At 33.1% G+C, this 19,141-nt stretch overlaps 1 protein-coding gene across 3 annotated transcripts in view; it reads left to right on the top strand.

Annotated features, from left to right (window-relative positions):
- Positions 1–19,141, top strand: part of LOC108729963 (cysteine-rich secretory protein 1) — a 62,349-nt gene that overhangs the window by 29,705 nt on the left and 13,503 nt on the right. For all 3 annotated transcript variants that reach the window (XM_018459378.1, XM_018459376.1, XM_018459375.1), the window contains 2 exons: positions 15,760–15,857; positions 17,377–17,513. In XM_018459378.1, the coding sequence (XP_018314880.1) occupies positions 15,767–15,857; positions 17,377–17,513 (228 nt within the window). In that variant the 5' untranslated portion in view covers positions 15,760–15,766. The remainder of the gene's footprint in view (positions 1–15,759; positions 15,858–17,376; positions 17,514–19,141) is intronic.

Raw genomic sequence — 19,141 nt, 5'->3', positions numbered from 1 at the left:
ACGCTCTCATGCGCTGCGAGAATGCTTCGACGCCGTTGTTACTGACTTTTCGTGCTGTTTTGGAAAAAGAAGAGACATTGGAGATAGAAATATCCTCTTAATGCTACGACGGACTACGTCGTAGCATGCGCGCGCACCGGCGGATAATTTTAATTCAAAAAGGCATACGGAAGAATTGAGTTTATAGCACGCAGTTGAGAAAGTAATTTCCGGATAAGCCGCAGCGCTCGTCGACTCCCGCCGCGACGATTCACGCAGCATCTAATTGCGCGTTAATTAGAACAAATTAAAAACAACGCTAGCGAGAAACTGATCGCACGAAACGAAGTTGGTGAATCCTTGGGTTGCGTCTCTGCGCCATCGTGTACCGTCTACTTTTTTTTTATCATCCTCACAAATTAGATATCGATTATGTAGAATTCTTGCCTATCCTATAGAACGGTTTTATATTTAATTACAAAAGAATGCAACTTGCCGCGACGGCATGCGAGTGCAGCAAATAGTTTCACCCTTCATTCGCGAAATTATGAAATAGTCCGAAACTCTCTCTCCATTTGTCGCATCAAATTTTCCATAGAGAATTATTCTGCAACTTTCTGCATTATGTGCAAACTTCTAAATTCGCCTTTGTGTCTCCCTTTAGTTGCGGATTTTTATAGCGAAAATGATGGCAAAACAAAACTTGATTGCATACCATCATTTTCGACGTGTTTGCAATTTTTGTTTATGATATGTATCAAACGACAAAGGTTTAAATTGAATAGAAAAACAGATGTGTTATATTTTGTTCAAATTAATTGTTATCATTAAGTATTATGTATAAGATATAGTCTCTGTGAAAAGTGACTGGAAATTTCTATTCACCGTATAAATATGAATATTATACATATATGAAATAATTCAAAAAATTTTTCATTTATCTTAACTATTTTTTTAAATCATGTCTATTTCTTATCGCAGAAATAATTTTTAATTCAGGTCCTAAATTACTGTCAAACTTTTATATTATTTTCACAAATATAACATAGAAAAATCTATAATTTGTAGTAATTTGTTTCATTTCATTAAGAAATACATCCTAACACTGTTAGGATTGAGAACGTAGATTGTATGATGAAAATTGGATATATAAATCTTAAGCAAATAAAAAAAAACTTCTCTCAAGCTACATAAAATAGAGTAGAAATAAAACCTCCCTATAGTGTACTGCAAAATGGCTAACTCGTGTACACTGCGATAGTGCAGCGTATAATATTGTCCCTTTGTGTCCATCCAAGCAACCCTTGGGCGTTACTGCCGTTTTGCAAATAAATCAGAATCTACAGTCTGGCTCCGTTTGTGACAAACAGGAACCAGCGATTTTCCCTGGTGCACCTATCGCGTAATATTATACTCTTACTCTCAAAAATATACTATCGATCCGTGTTACAATTACGGTTCATATTCAGAATTTATCGATAAAAATGCGCACTTTTCTTTCTGAAACTCTATAACTATAGGGGAGAGTCTAAATCGGACCGTGTTCCAAATAGGACCTTTTTAATTTAAATGAATACGGTTAAGCAGATTTGCGTACTATTTATAATGTAAAGTCCTTATAAGACACCGAACATGCGATAGCAGTTTGACAGTTCTCTGTCATAACATTCATAAAATAGAGGCAAATATGTATTTTCAGTCATCGTGCGAAAATTTTTTTAAAAAAGAAAATCCTTGTAAATCATTATTTAAAAAGTGTTAAAAATTTGAAAAGTAATTGATTTAAGATAATTAAAGAGTGTAAAATTCAAAAATATCAAGCATTTCGTGATCACTTTTGCGGTTTATTGTAAAATTTGTTCCAAAGTTCGAAAGGACCCGTATCCAAATCGGACAGTTCAGTGAATAACTTACAGGCCTAATTGTAGTGGTGATAGTACTGGTGATTGGCTGACCAGATCTGGTCCAAGCAATTAAATCAGTAAAATATCATAAGTCATTAGACTCAGATTAGTTGAGTTTTATTGATTTCAATTCTAATAATATAAACAGTCAGTAATTTCTTTTTCCGAAAAAATTTTTATCTTTGACTGTCAAATTGCTCATTTTTACTCAATACTAAGAGAAATACATTAAAATATTTTAAAATTTTATCTAAAAATCCATAAAAATAAGAGTTTTCGATCTAAACCAGGAGATGGTCCGATTTGGAACCGATATTTAGACCACTCTCCCCTATAGTTAATATTATATAGATTCGGTTCCAAATCGGACCATCCCCTGGTTCAGATCGAAAACTCTTATTTTTATGGATTTTTAGATAAAATTTTAAAATATTTTAATGTATTTCTCTTAGTATTGAGTAAAAACGAGCAATTTGACAGTCAAAGATAAAAATTTTTTCGGAAAAAGAAATTACTGACTGTTTATATTATTAGAATTGAAATCAATAAAACTCAACTAATCTGAGTCTAATGACTCATGATATTTTACTGATTTAATTGCTTGGACCAGATCTGGTCAGCCAATCACCAGTACTATCACCACTACAACTAGGCCTGTAAGTTATTCACTGAAATGTCCGATACGGGTCCTTTCGAACTTTGGAACAAATTTTACAATAAACCGCAAAAGTGATCACGAAATGCTTGATATTTTTGAATTTTACACTCTTTAATTATCTTAAATCAATTACTTTTCAAATTTTTAACACCTTATAAATAATGATTTACAAGGATTTTCTTTTTTAAAAAAATTTTCGCACGATGACTGAAAATACATATTTGCCTCTATTTCATGAATGTTATGACAGAGAACTGTCAAACTGCTATCGCATGTTTGGTGTCTTATAAGGACTTTACATTATAAATAGTACGCAAATCTGCTTAACCGTATTCATTTAAATTAAAAAGGTCCTATTTGGAACACGGTCCGATTTAGACCACTCTCCCCTATGCTAAATGCCTATTGACATCGCTATATAAGCGCGTTCTGAATAGTAATACGGACTTAAATGTAGTAAGACATACATATTTATTTGTTAATTTCACATTAAACAAACAAGAACAGCTATTATATGGCAAGAAAATAAAATGTATAGAAATTTAAAATTTTATTCTTTTTACGTATTTATCCTAGAATGCTTTCTAATAAATTTGTGATAAACTTTTTATGTGCATATAAAATGTGCATCATAGTAAAATACATTTAATAACGTAAAACTATAAACGTGTTATATGTATTATTAAAACTTATAAGAAAGCTTTTCATAAGTACGATATTGTATAAAAGCAGATAAAAATGTGGATGGGATAAAAACAGATTGCAATTTAGCCCCATGAAACTTTTGTGAATGATAAAGGTTTTCCGGCTGTGTAAAGATCCAGACCGACAGGAAGGTTTTCCTCGATACAAGACCATCTATTCCAACATTTAATGTAAATGTAGCTTCATTAAAATATGTATCAAACTACAGAAACTTTCATTCGTCATATAACATTTGCGAGATAACTTTCACCTGCGATGAAAAACGGAAATCTGGGAAAAAAGTTTTTGGCAAAATGGACTGTTCAAATATTTAATATAAATGTTCAATTAAAATTCCAACTGACCCGAACAAACTTTCTATGTGTGAAGGAAAACTCATTAGAACTCGTATGCGTTATAAAAGATTCAGTTTTGAAAAATGCATAGTTAGATCAGTTTAATATTTGATGTAAAATCGCTATTGAAATTTCAATCTGTCCGAAATAATTTTTCCTTGTGAAAAAATTGCTTAAATAATTATTTTTTATGTTAGAAATTCTAACCAAAAAATAGAAATAATTCTAAGTTTCGATCGACGAAATATTGCGCACAAAATTTACTAGCTGATTTTTAATATCAGAAAATCAACATCATACAAAATTCAGATCGCAAAAAAATATTGACTTGACCATATCAAACATTCTACTGTTTAATCTAGAGTATATATGTATAACCGAATTAAAATTTCAATCTACCTAAAAAAGTTTCACGCAATGATAAAATTCCTAATTAATTGTTTCTTATTAGAAAAAATTACGAATGTAAAAAGAGAGACGAGGATGGGCGTGAAAAGAAACTTGTCATACTGTAAAAATTTTGAAATATATTTATGCTCAGAAATAAATACGTTTTGTCGTATAGTCTTGGTTCTCTGAAGTAAATTTGCGATTCGCGTTACACGGACCATAAATTACAATGGTGACGCGGATGAAAGGTAGTGCTAACATTCGAAACGCGAGATACATTCGCGGGGGTTCCTGGCGTAGTCTCTATGCCAGCCCGTTTCGACCAGAGTAATACATCGCTATTTTAATCTCTTGGGTGCAATACGGGCACGCGATATACGCGGACCGCGCGATATTGACGAATAAATACCGGAATAAACGGTGCTAGCGCTCGACGCTCGATTAAGGGACGAAATTGGAAAATTTGGCCTGCGGCCATCTCGTGAAGAAAATCGCGGGATACTGTTTCGCCGCACGCAATTGGTTTATCAGGTTTTTTTAAAATTTATATCACACTTTACCATCGCACATTTCATATCTCTTTTCACATTTATAACGTACGTCCTGGATGCCGCGTGTTTTCTTTAAGCATCAGATATTGGCAACCATTAACCGACATGCCAGTTATTTCAATATCGAAATATCGAATATACATTTATATTAATTTGATGCACAACCACTACTGTTAACGATTATTTCTTGTTACATTTTTATTTGATTTAGTCAAGTGCTATTCCAAATGATATTTGCTCAACATTAGATTCAAAGCGATACAGATTTTATACAGACATTGAGACAATCATTTCAACTATATTTTGCGCTAGAATTCTCTCTTCTTTGTTCGACTCTGATCCTATTAGAAAGAACAGAGACTTTCGATGCTTTTCCGGAAGTCGTCGAGCTAATTCGATAGCCTATCGCTACTCTTGTTGCGAGCGATCCCTATAAATCGCGGATGGACTCGAGTTTACGAAAACGATTCGAGGTGAATTTATCCCACCGTTGCTGGTGACAGTATCGATTGTAAAACTTCGAAAACTACTTAAAACTTTCTCCGCTATTTTTCCTTCTCCTACAAACTTCTCTTCCCTCTCTCGCTTGCTCGATTCGACTCATTTACAGTTACGAGGGATGTTCTTTTTTCGATGAGATACCTATCGAAGTGACTTGCATTACATGCCCGAAACTTCGTCTCCAATGTTCTTACCATGATGCTATTTTTTGTGGAGTATTTCGCTATTAGTCTACATACATGCTTTTTTCGACAGCTCCAAGCGAATCTCCAGGATTTAGGATTAAGGTCAACTTGTATGGAGTCTCTGTTCGAGTAAAATTATTTAAAAAAAAGCTACAGTGTATGGAAGCTTTTACGATGGATTTGCAGCACTTTGCCTGGAAATTGGAAACAAGATACCGATCAATTTAATATGATATCAATCACTCGACCTTATATCCTTAAAGAAACACAATTATATTGAAAGGATATCCGATGATCAATAAAATCGACATCTTTGAGTGCGATACTTTGTCGTTAAAAAATATTTAAAGTAAGATAATTTTTCTTTTCCTTTTTTTTAATTTTTGCGTAATTAACTATTGTGTTATATCATGAACGTATTGAGTTTCTATACAATACAAATGTTAAAAATTTATTAAAAATGTATTTACAATCATATAATCAATGATATTTTTTGCTCGTACTTTATTTAATACTGCTGTTTCATCGTACCAACTTGTTTTAATAATCTTTATACAAAAAACATTTGTGTTTTATGTGATACAATTAGTAAGTAATTAATAATAACGATGACGTATATTATCTTGACAATATATATAATGTTGCGATACAATTAGTGAGTAATTAATAATAAATTAGTACGATATGATACCTATATATCATCTTGATAATAAAAAGATTCAAAAAGAATTTACTTCTTCTAATTTTTGTTCGTTTTTCTCAAACATGTTAAATGTCCTAGTTTTCTTTCCTGTCGTTCTAATCTCACGGAAAAAAAAGAATCTAGTCACCTTATCTAAGATCTCAGATTGCAAACTTGGGAATTCTAGGATTCCAGAACCTAGAATCTCTCCGAAGTCCAAGAAACTTTGGATCTACATGCAAAATGCAAAAATTTCAGAATTCTTGATACCCATCTTAGACATTACCGAGTATATCCAAGAGGGTAATGATCAGCATATCGGGCGGAAACTCTATTCCACGCAAACGCCCTCGAGTTATACCCAATTACGCGAACGAATGTTGACTCCTTTCCACTCGTTCCATGATCCGTTCCCCATTAAACTCGCGGGACGAACACGAGTTTGCTTGTAAGAACGGCGGAGGGGAAGGCGAGGGAGGCGATAAAGCGTTGATGTCGCGCATCTTCCGAATGTTGCCGATCGCTGATAGAATCGCACACGTCGCCAATCCGGGGCTGCAGGTGCAGTCACACACGTACATGGGACGAACTATTTGGCAAACACGGATTCCAGGTTGAATGGCAAATTGTGCCGGTACACGCTACAATGCGCGCACAGAACGAGCGCGCGGCTGCGTTTCGGCGTGGAACGCTAGTTTCTTGTCGAGAAACGTGACTTCTCGTCCTTCGAAGAGCAAGAGAAGGGATGCGTCAACAGACAGGTGTTGGATTCACATGTGACGTATCGAGAGGATCTCAAATGAGAATTTTGGCTTTATGTTCTAACGAGATCAACGATATAAACTTACGTTACGTGATCTACGTCCGTCGTAAATACGATATAATTCCTGTCTTACCAGCTAGAACATCTTGACATTGCGTACACGTTTCGCTCTATTCTCTTTCGTCATTCTCCCTATCTTTCCCGATCGCAATTCAGGGGCGAACGATGCCTCAGCCGATTTACCACGCTGCTATGTGGTGAAGTCTAGAGATTCGAGATTGTATATGAGGCTTATGGGATATTCGCACAACACTGGTTCCGTGTGCACGGGTGTAACGAAAGCAATTATTCAAGTGTCGGTATTGTCAGCTGGTGCGAATATTTCTCCCGCGTCTTTAACGCCTCCGTTCATTTACGCCGCGCATTACTCTAAATTAATATGCCAGATATACAATATTACAAACGAACTTGCAGTTAATTTTAACGAAAAGTAGGTCAAATATCATTCTTTCATTGTCTTTATGTATTTTGTATTTAACCTCAAATATCTCAGTCATTTAAATTTTATTATCATAAAAATCATAACAAAGTCTAACGAGTATACTAAATTAAAATACATACTTTATTATTATTTTGTACTTTTAATTCATAAAAAGATGCATTTTTCAACCATACAATGTAAGAATTTTTTTTTAATATTTCAATGTTTGACGTCACTTAAAAAAGCTACGTAAAAAAGATTTGTGGTGTTTTCAACGTCGTACTTCCTCCGATAATACTTCCCTAAAAATCATGAAGATACTTACAGCTGTGTACTCTTGCAGCTATAAAGGATAAGTAAGGCGGATGGTTGCAATCACGAAGCAAATTGTCCTCCTTTCGCATGGCCACCGATCGTTCCGATTTCACCCTCCAGTGAGGTGACGAGAATTTTTCGCTATAGAAAGGGTTGAAAGTCTGCGAGAGCTGTCGAGCGACAGACAACGAAGGGTAGCGGCGTTGAAGAGAGCAACCGTTGATGGCCACTCCTTTTTGTCATCGTGGAAAAACGCCGCCGTTAAACTTTTTCCAATGCACTAGGGCACAAGTAAAATATCGAGTAAATGCGCCCGCTGTAGCGAGCGTCCATTAATTCGACGGAGACGCGAGAAGATGGGTGAAGCTTAACTCCGCGACCCCCTTTTACCCTACAAAGTTCACGTACATATTTACCGGCATTGGTGCGTCTTTATTCCCAGTTGAGAAATCCGAGTTTTCATTTGCTTCGCGATTGCAAAGGTACAAAAATAAAAGCGATGATTGGTGACTGTAGATGCAACGAAAACTGCAAGTTTTTCCTCGGTGTGAATTTCATTATTTCTTATAATAATTTCTCACGAAAGTGTTAATTTTTGAAAGACCATTTTACTCCATAATTTGTCCGATTGTTGTGATTATGTTAGAAAGTAGAACGCTCAGCGCATTGAAAGTTGGAGATATCAATGCATCTGATTTTAATCTTTTGCAATACTTTTACTTCCTAAGTTCAGCTCAAGTTTTTTTTTACTGTTCTAAGCTATCAAAAAATATGGAAAAATTCAGGGATCTTCATTATTCAGTATCTTTATTACATTATACCAAATAGTTTTTTTAAGAAGATATTTTAGGAGAACTAAATCTTTTATTTCAGAGAAATTTGAGAATGAAATTTTGTTTGTATAAAAAAAATTCAGATTGTAAACGAAAAGTTAATAACAATTATTATTCACTTTTTATTTACTCAATCGAAACTGTACAAGCTCACTGAGACTTATGTGGATCGATGATATGCATTGCAAATGCACGTTATAATGCGAGCACAAAATTGTCAACCTTGAGCAACATGTGTGCGGTCATAATGTATCCGTTTGCTTGCTCTTGGATGTTGGAGGACTGGCCGTTACAATTTGGATAGTCCGTTGACATTGATATCAACAGTCAAACGAACATTCAATCGCAATGCATATACATACATAAGCCAACCACTCGGAGATCCTCATTGCATTTCCGCCCGTATCTACTTTATGCAACGAGAAAACGTTGCTTCTGAGTGCAAGAGTGCATTATGTCGCGTCGAACTTGTGCAAAAATCATTGCTCGACATGAACACTCGGCACGTATTAGCGTCGCATTAAGAAAACATTGAAACGTTGCACATTTACGTTGCTCGTAAAAAGGAAAAAAATCATTATGCTCCACCATCACGGTTCATCTAAAATTCATTTTGTTTTTACTTCCAAAATTTTGAACATTTGTACTACGACTTAAATAATTTTACAGAAAATCGAAACAAAGTGCATTATAAAAGTATAAACTTATTCGAGTTATTTAGTTTTGTAACTGTGCAATTCTAGTCATTTGCCCTTAATTGTTCCGTTTATTGTCTCCAAAATAGCTGATTCATTTGGCTTGTATTGTGTCGCGATTATAATATTATTGTAATATCAATTTGAAATGCAAATGTCAATATTTCAGGAGTTCAGAAATACTTAATAATTTATGACGTTCACTAATATGTGACGTGTTCTATAACAATTGGAAATCTGGTTTATGTTTATTTGATATATTTGATAGCTCTAGTTTGCTCGCACTCGATCTATTTTGTTACGTCCAATTTCCATTATCATGTATAGTTTATCCGTCTTTGTACGAGCCATCCCGCACGACCAACGTTTTCGCGTCCGGAATTAGCCTCCATATTGGCTCGTGGTGTCTATTGGCAATCGATCGAGTGTTCAGCCAACCACCATGAATATGCACAAGAGAGTACTTCTAGAAAACGTTTCTAGCGAGCACTCCCGTCGAATGCGCATCATCGGCTGTTTGATCATCGTGTTCCGCGACACAATGGAAATTTGCAATTTACTTCATTGACTTCCAAGTTGGAAATCATTGGAAAATATGCGCGAATATAATACTATATAAAATGCTATATAGGTATGTAATATTCAACAAAAGACGTAAAAAAAAAACAGAACTGTGCTTGCGAAAGAATTTAGAACTGAATTTTTTCTAACAAATAGCTTGTGAGATTTATAACTTACAGATTTAATCCATATAAATTCACGGATTGAAAATTTTTTAATTTATTATAAATTAAAAGAGTTGTGGATTTATTAGAATTGAAAATAATAATATAGTAATTTATTATATTGAAAATATAATTAAAAAATCATAATAAAAGAACAGAATTAATTTCTTTTATTAAAGAAATTAAATATCATGTATATTATCGTATATTATGGACAACATTAAATAATTCATTTTTCACGAATTATATTTTTAATCTTTTATTATAATTTCCATATAATTGTTTTCACGATTTTCCAAACAGGCAACGCATTTAAGATAAACCGCTTTCGTTCTAGTTTTCTATAAAAAAAAATAATCCGAAATGAAAAATGGTTCTGCAATTTCAATATTCACCGTCGGAATGATATTTCAATATATGCCATACGATACTGCGTAATCGAAGGCTCTTTGTAGCTTTACTGCCTCAAATTGCTGGTTATATTGCGCACGTGTTATTTTCATGTTTTTTTTATTGAAAAATATAATGCGCATACATGTGCACCGCAAAATAACGGTTGATTTATGCCTCCGTTCGTTAGTAGCGATGTCGCGGCGGCAATGCGGTGACGATTCATCGGAGTTTAACGCACAAAAGCCTGGGTGTACCCATTAGCGAGATACTTCGGGATTCAGTTGAATGCGAAAGCCGCGTTTAATGGTGGGGAATGCGAAACTATCGATAAAGTTTCCCGTTTCCGACCACGACGGAGAGTCAAAGAGGTCGTCCGCGGCCTTGTAATTCGACTTTTGTGCTGCTGCAACGAGGGAAGTAAACGATATAATCGTATTATATCATATTATATCAACATTTAGAGAATCCTTAATTCTAACATTACAAAGTAACGATATTATAGCTGTGATAAATTATCAAGTTTTATCATATCCTAAAAATTTAAGTGTAAAGAAGAAAAAAGGAATTGCTTAAATTACTATATATACAATTCGACGAACTGTAAACAGAATCATTTTAATAAGTTTACAAAATTCTTTTTAATTACGATTTCCTTTATATAAAAATATTTTTATTTTAAAATTAATATTTCCATTTTTTAATTAACTTTTTCAGTTTAAAATTAATTAAAATTAATTTTTCTAAAACGCGCTAAAATACATCGACCTTCAAGTTTCCAAACATATTAATTCAATTTTTTGTATTGTACGAAAGCTATTATTCCGTATTTGCGTTAATTAATAAATATATAAATAATTTACTCATTATTAATCACGTCTTAAATTGTGTTATATTAATACATATTAATATTTTTTATTTGCATAAATATCAAGAATTATTACATGATATAACAAAGCACTGAATGGCACTAAATCCAGAACCGCGATGTCCCAAAACGAGAAGTTAGATCGTAGTCGGCTAGCTACTTCGCAATTATGATTTTAATTATGAACGGGAGTTACCGAGGGACTTACCGAAGCCGTTGTTATCCGCGCGTCGCACTTTTGATTTACGAAATTAAGTGAAAATATTTATGAGCAATTTACACGCGGCCAATATCACGCACTGCATGTTTCACGTGGTAACGCGCGCGTCATCGTCTCACTACTTCGTCGACCACGGACTTTGTCGCAAATTAAATGCGGTTGCTGTCGGGCTTATCCTCAGCGGGAAATTTCCTCTGAATTATTGACGAACTGCTTTTGACTCCTGATGAAAGGAGCGTTAGCCCCTTTATTCTCCATGTAACATAGAGTGTAATGAATCTCGCAATAACTAACTCACGTTCAACAAAAAGAATCATTTCTTATTGTGACAGTCGTTCAGCCTCATTAATTTTCCATTATCCATTAGTTTCAAGTGCAAGAATTGTACTTGAAAAAACGCCAAAAAGTATTAATTTTATTTAAAAGAAACAACACTTTTGTTACTTTTATATACTGACCTCTTATATTACGACGCCCGTATTCTTATTGTACAGGAAGATCACCGATACTGACATAGGTCTCCTAAAGCGACATCCGCTTATTTCTTAGAAACTAACCTTTGCACCTTATTAATACTAATAAAAACGTGATCTGTTTAGCTAATTAAAGAAGTACAAATTCATAATTCATATATGTGTGGCTTATTTACCAAATCGGCTAAAAACAAATTCTATGAATTCGAAAAGAAAATTCTTATGGTGTTCTTTTGTAAATTGCATAATTAAAATAATAGTAATTGTATCATTGATAATATTATGTCAATTTAAATGTTTATAATTTCATAAATTAACTTTCATTACAGAATAGGATATATCTTTATTTATAGAATAGGAATGTTGGGGCATTATTGCCTACTATGTCAGTTTTGGAGTCCATTCAGACGTTCATTTTTGCATAACTTATGAAAAACTTAATTATTGCAAAATTGCGAACAGTATTATAAAAACTGCTTATATTATCTGATAGAAGACACTTTTTAGTTTGTATTTATGTTTTGGAAGTTGTATTTTTACCTTTTGTTTAAGAAATATTGTCTAAAAACAAAGTGGTATGTCGGTATCGGTGACCTTCCTCTACCATATTTTTTTTTAAACTATTGTCTTTAAACTATTATACAATAAATTTATAGAGGTAGATAGATGATCATGAAATAAATAATAATAAAGAAATAAAAGCGACAAGATCAGGATGGATTAAGCTATAACATATTTTAAGTGAATGATTTCAGTGAAAACGACGGTTGTGGTCAGACACGGCTGATCTCACTTCGCTTCTACTACTGGCGTTGCGCTATAAAGGCGTACCGCACACTCGCATTAGAATAAACTATATCCATCTACGCTATGATGCACATCAAACGTGCAATAAATGTAGAACAGTGGTAGTACTATGGCGCTATCATATCCTTTTAACCCTCGGGGACGAGTCACGAGTACCACACGTGTGTTTCGACAAAAGAGTGAGTTTGTGCTGTCACATACGATTTTGAAAAACGCTAAGGCGCATACAAATCTTAAATATTAAAGAAAGAAAGAGAGAGAGAATGTTTACACAATATAATATAATGCTTAACTTACTATATGTTAACTATTATGTTACGTTATTGTAAGTTAAGTTTTATGTTGTGATATATAAAAGTTAAGTTTTATACTAATATAAAACTTATCTTTTACAATATAAAACTTAACTTACTATATGTATAAACTTCTGCATAGCATAAGGATGAAATTTGTAATAACTGGCCGTAAAAATTAGTTTAATATTGATTTTAATTATAAGCTCGTATATATGTACATATTTGCACTTTTTACAATATTTTAAGTTCATTTAACTTTTATTTCGCATTTTCGTATACAAAATGCACTGGCAACCGAAGCATAAAACGATATAGATCGTAAAAAAGTTGTTTAATAAAAAATTCTTTTTCTTGTACTACCTATTTAGGAAATACAGCTTCCGTGATAATATAGATAGGCAAAGAGTCGCCTGAGATTTTTAGCGAGACTTGTTAAAACAAAAATGAAAAAATTGGTATAAACGGGAGAATTTAAAAAAAGCAAAAGATAATAAAACTTCACGAAGCGGCGTTGTAAACTAAAAGGTAATTGTCATAAAAATCATGGACGTTTACGACAAATTCGTTGCTTTCGAGAGATTCCTGAATTGGAGAAACTCTGCTACCACTTTCGACGTTTTGTCGTTTCTCAAACATGTATACCATAATTGGTTAACGCGGCCAACAAAATTGCAAATAGTTATTACGACTTGGATTCCGCGCGCCGTATGCTTAGTATGTCGAAGCAAATAGCAACAGCCTGTACGAAATTCCAAATGTTTGGTGAGCTGGCATTAGCGTTTCTCGGCGTCCCGAGAAACCACGAGTACTTTCCGAGGATTTCAGATATTAATGCACTGGATATTCATAGAAGCTCTGTCTTTATTCGGTCATATCCAATATCCGGACTGTATGTATATTTAAAAGATATCGTAGGTCGCATTTCTATACACTCTACGTATATTAAATTTTTTGACATAATATCGATGAAATGATATAATAAATTATATAATATAATATAATTTTATGCATTTAAAATCAAATAAAATTGTTAAAATTTGTTGAATACTATAAAGACAAATTAAAATGAAATTTATGATATTATACAATACAATATGACAATCTTTAATTAAGGAAAATTTAGAAGCTTTGTTATTATAGTTCTTGTTTCGAGTCGTCAAATGGAATGAGAGCGGATGTCTTACGTTTTCCTATGTCGATTTCAAAATTGAGTGATCAAAATCTAATCAACGCGAGAAGCGTGCCAAGAGGCATCCATATGTATCATCTGTCTTAAACTATTTTGCATACGCCTGGTCTACAAGAGAGAAAAGCTAGAAGAGGGAGAATCGGAATATCTTTCGTCCGGAAGACGAAGGATATTCTAAAAGAGGAAATGAAAAGTGGCGGACGTAAGAATGTGTGCAGGACTGAGGAAATAAAATGTGCCTTTGATGTCGTTCAGCTTGGTCGAACCTTTTTGCATTTCTTTGATATTTCAAAGTTCTAAAAGTTTTTGCAGCAGATAGAACAGACGAAGAAGGCAAACTTTGGTCTCAGCATCTAAAAAGGCTCGTTATTAAAGAGAATGTATTAAAGAGAACATAATATTATTTGACTATATACATAAATTTACATATATTTCAGTAATTTTTACATGTTTGAACAATACGTATATTAAAAGCTTAAGCCGATGAATATTGATATATGTTTGAAAAATTAAAATTACTCTTTATAGATGTTTGAAAATGTTCATTTAATTCCCAATAATTAAAGAATAATTTATGAGAATTAAATTTATCAAAATTATATATCAATTATTCATTGTCAGTTTAAATAGATTAATTATAGAATGTAAGAATATGGATATCTGTTACTTAATATTTCCTATTGATATTTATTAATATATATTAACAATAAATAATAAAAAAATATTTAATAATATATTTTTAAAAATATTCTGTCAGCGTTTCAAATGTAAAAATGATCAAATTTTGAACTTTAAAATTCTTCCATTAAATTGAAGATTGAATTGGAAACACCATCAAGTCTCATTGAAAGTATTTCATTGTTGTGCCTAGTGAACTAATTAAAAAAAAAATCGAGGAATTTTGTTCGTTTGGTAAGCCATTGCACGAACGCAAATAACGTTCAGAGTAATCTGTCTTCGTACGTGCCATTTGCCTTTGACGTTTACCGCCGCGAAGGGCGCCATGCTATTGATGATAGCGGCGGCGTTGTCAGGGTTGATAGCGGGGTTGATAACGCTACGCTCGTGGACACAGTTTCGCGGGCGAGAAATAATGAAATTTGCCGTTGACGAGGCGAATAGTGATTAATGAGCCGCACACAGGTGCAAATGTCGTGTCGCTCGACTGAGGCTGCGCACATGTGCATGCACGCTGGGCTGGAAAAGTTCGACGACCGAATGACTAACAAGAACGGGGAGAAAAAGATTGATCGAAATACAATTGGGAGGAGATAAAAAATCCACGTACAAACTTCGTTTGCGATTTCTTTGACCGATTCGAAGTCGATTTTACTTTAGCAAAACATTGAAACTTATTCTCTGGTATTTTTTTAAATTTTCAACGTTATCTTTTGGGGATTAAGTACTACGTTAAAAGTAAAGTTGTTTAAGTAAAGTTAGAGAACGAATAGATAATCAGGACAAACGAATAAATTTATGAAAGGTCAATTGTACAATATAAATTGCTTGTAATATAATGCATGAAAAAAGATGTCTTATACAGTTCTAAAGATACTTTCAATTTATTTTTTAATATTCACTATAATCTCCAAATTTTAGAATGTAATTTTCAACGTTTTGTGTATTAAGAGAATAGAATTTAGTAAAGATGTCTTATACAGTTCTAAAGGCACTTTCAGCTTATTTTTTATTGTAATATTCACTATAATCTCCAAGTTTTAGAATGTAATTTTTCAATGTCTTGTGTATATTAATAGAATAGAATTTAGTAGTAAGAACACTTGGAATACAAACGGCTCCATTTCATGTTTCAGCTCATATATGGAGACAATGAAGTGGCTTTGGATAATTGTTTTAGTGGCTCTGGCGCTGCCAGCTGCTGTACCACGAAAAATCCACAGAAGCAAGCCCAGTAAGTAAACGTTGTTTTATAGTTTTATATACAGTTTTTATGTACAGTAAAAATTATTTTGTATTTGTGTTGAAACCGATCTTTATTAAAATTTTTGTGTTGAATTTTTAACATATCCGAGTGTTAATTTAACATAATACAACTGTGTTATTTGAATATTTTATGTTAAACTGATATTCAATATTTCTCAGCGTTAAAATAACATAATTTATGAGCAGTGTAAAAATAATATAGTTTTGAAACATAGATCCTAACATAAAGAAATAAAACGAATGTGTTAAATTTAACTTATCAATGTTAACTTTACTAAAATGTTTCTACGGTTAGCTTCTAAACTGTCTCAAAGTTTTATATTTTTCGTATTAACTTTTTTTACATCGTATTATTTGTATTAATATCTAACATTTTCATTTTGTATTAAATTCGGACTATTTGGAATACATAAAGTGTATCAAATTTAACACAAATGTAATTGTGTGAGCAGTTATAAGGAAAATATTATTCCTCAAATAAAAATCATTTTAAAACAAATTTATGTGAAGAAAATGATTTATCTCTTTCAATGAATTACTGTTTCATTAATTACAATTACTGCGACTTCTTAGCTATGTTTGCGCATTCTGAATTCTCTATCTAAGAAACGGAAGTTCGTGAGGTAAGCTTTCGTATACATCAAAGAACGTATCACGTAACTTCTGGAAAGATATTCGATCATAACGCTTCCGTTTTCACCGTTATCCTATCACATTCCTATATGATAGTATCCTGAAAGGATCGAAGAGCTACTCGATATATCGCGAGCAGGCGGAAAGTCGATTTTGATCGAGACAAGGCTACGGAGAATCACTTCACATCGTGATTGAAGAAAACCGCCACTGCTTGTTTTACCGCATAACAACGGTAAACCGATCTCGAAAGATATCTGTGATTGCTAAAAAATATTGTTATATCTGAACACACAATACTGCTATCTAAAATTGTTTTACGATAAATTCTCGATACTTCTATCTGGATGATAAAAAACAAAAAAAATATTCAATTTTTACCAAACGACAATATATACGGAATAAGACATTTAGATATCATCAAAATAGCAATTTGAAAAGATATCGTACCACGTGTTGATAGGAATAGCATCGAAACGTTCCCGTTTTTCAACTGGACATACGAGTAATTTCCGAAATGATTGGAAACCTTACGAACGTCGCGAACAAATGGGAAGTTGAAAAGCACATCACGAAACAAACACGAACTTCCGCATCTTAGTTACACGAAATCTTCTTTTTTTTTCTTTCTTATTCTCATATTTCTTTATGTCCGATTGACATATTTTGCTAGAGAGCAAAATACGCTATTATCTTCAAAGCTATTATCTCTCGCGACAAGATCTAATCAAGATTTTCTCTTTGTCGTTCGCAAAGAGGAAATGAGTAGTCGTAGAGCTGTATTGGCCGGACTCAGGCCTTCATCGGCGGCAGATGTCGGTTATTGGAAGAAGACATTTTCTTTTTGTTTTCAGCGCCACGATTGTACGGCGACCGAGTCCCCATCAGTTTAATAAGGACCACTAGCAGCAAGGTACGGCAAAAGATAGTGGACACCCACAATTACTTTCGCACGCAGGTCAAACCATCTGCCGCCAACATGCTCGTCATGGTAAGAATTCAATTCCTATATATTTCCATCTAATAAGGAAAGAAAAATCGATTCCCGTCAATTCCTGTTCGTATTCGTCGAAGACGCATTTTAATACTAAAGACAGTAATTAATTACTTATTTTAAGTATTAAAAGCACTGAACAACAGTTTGTTGAAATATGTTGAAACTTTCAACATATTAAATTGACTAGTATTAAAATGCGTTTTCGCGCGCGACGAATACGAACTTAAATATTCTGAAAGCTCATAAACATAATATGTAAAATAACCCATTTCCAGCGCGCATAGTTCTAATGCTTTACACAAATCTAATTTTTATTATTGAAAGACTGTAATTAATTACTTATTTAAATATTAAAAGCACGTTGTTCAGTGCTTTTAAATAAGTAAAATAAGTAATTAATTACAGTCTTTCAATAATAAAAATTTTATTAGATTTGTGTAAAGCATTAGAACTATGCGCGCTGGAAATGGGTTATTTTACATATCATGTTTATGAGCTTTCAGAATATTTAATCATGTGATAATAATATGATTTGTAGGTTATACCGCGCTTTTTTTAATCATACGAATGTTTTTCGTGTTAAAATCCCGAGTGTATTTTATATGTATAAATATACATATGTACGCGTACGAGAAAAATTGTTTGTCAGAAATAGATCTACAAAGATGTCACTTGATAGTGAATCGCTGTAGAATAACGATAAACGGTTTAAAAGGGGAACTTATACTAAAGCATCTGCTATAGCGTTAAAGTACAAACGCAAGTATTTCAGCGAGACAAGAAATCGATATATTCTATTTCCGTTGATCGACGCCTGTCCGCGTGACTCGAGCTTCAAAGTAAAATTGGTTTCGCCGGGCGGAAGTAAATGTTACGCGCTTCATCGGAACGTTTACGAGAACTTTCGCCGATCGCGATAACCACCTTTCTGTAAATTTCATCAGCAGTTCATCACGATATTTCAGAAACGTTCGCTTTTTGTCTGTCATCGTTTTCGCGCTACAGCGATGCGATCAATAGTCGATATTGAAAACTTTGATACACTTGTCATTGTGTTTTATCTATTCGCGATGACATATATATTTTTGTCATTTCGCGAATGATGAAACATGGAAACATGAGAATTTTATCAAGATGTAATATAAGATGATTTCGCGATCTCTATAGTGATAATTGTGTCAAATTTTTATACATACGAAAAGGACGGTTTTGCTGAAATATCTAAAAATTTTCTATATATAGATTTGAAAATAATTTTATTGGACCATCAAAATAATTACGTAGGATATTCAAACTGGTTACTAAAATGTCAAAACTTTTTGTAGCATGGTATTGTGAATGCTTAAATTAAGCGTTCCATATATATAATTATTTTGATGGTCCAACAAAATTATTTTCAGATTTGTATCGACCTAAATTTTGAGGTATTTTAGCAAAATTGTTTGTTCCATGTACATTTCACTACTGATCATTTGAAATGAATAAAAGAAAAGAGAGCAAAAAAGATAGAAGAAAGTCACCGATACCAACATACCACTTTGTTTTTAGACAATGTTTCTTAAACAAAAGGTAAAAATACAACTTCAAAAACATAAATACAAACTAAAAAGTGTCTTCTATCA

Source organism: Mycetomoellerius zeteki, unplaced genomic scaffold (genome assembly GCF_001594055.1).
Source record: "Mycetomoellerius zeteki isolate Tzet28-1 unplaced genomic scaffold, Tzet1.0 scaffold82, whole genome shotgun sequence".
NCBI lineage: Eukaryota > Metazoa > Arthropoda > Insecta > Hymenoptera > Formicidae > Mycetomoellerius > Mycetomoellerius zeteki.
Note: the sequence above shows the minus strand (reverse complement) of the source record. Positions and strands in the feature narration are given on the sequence as shown.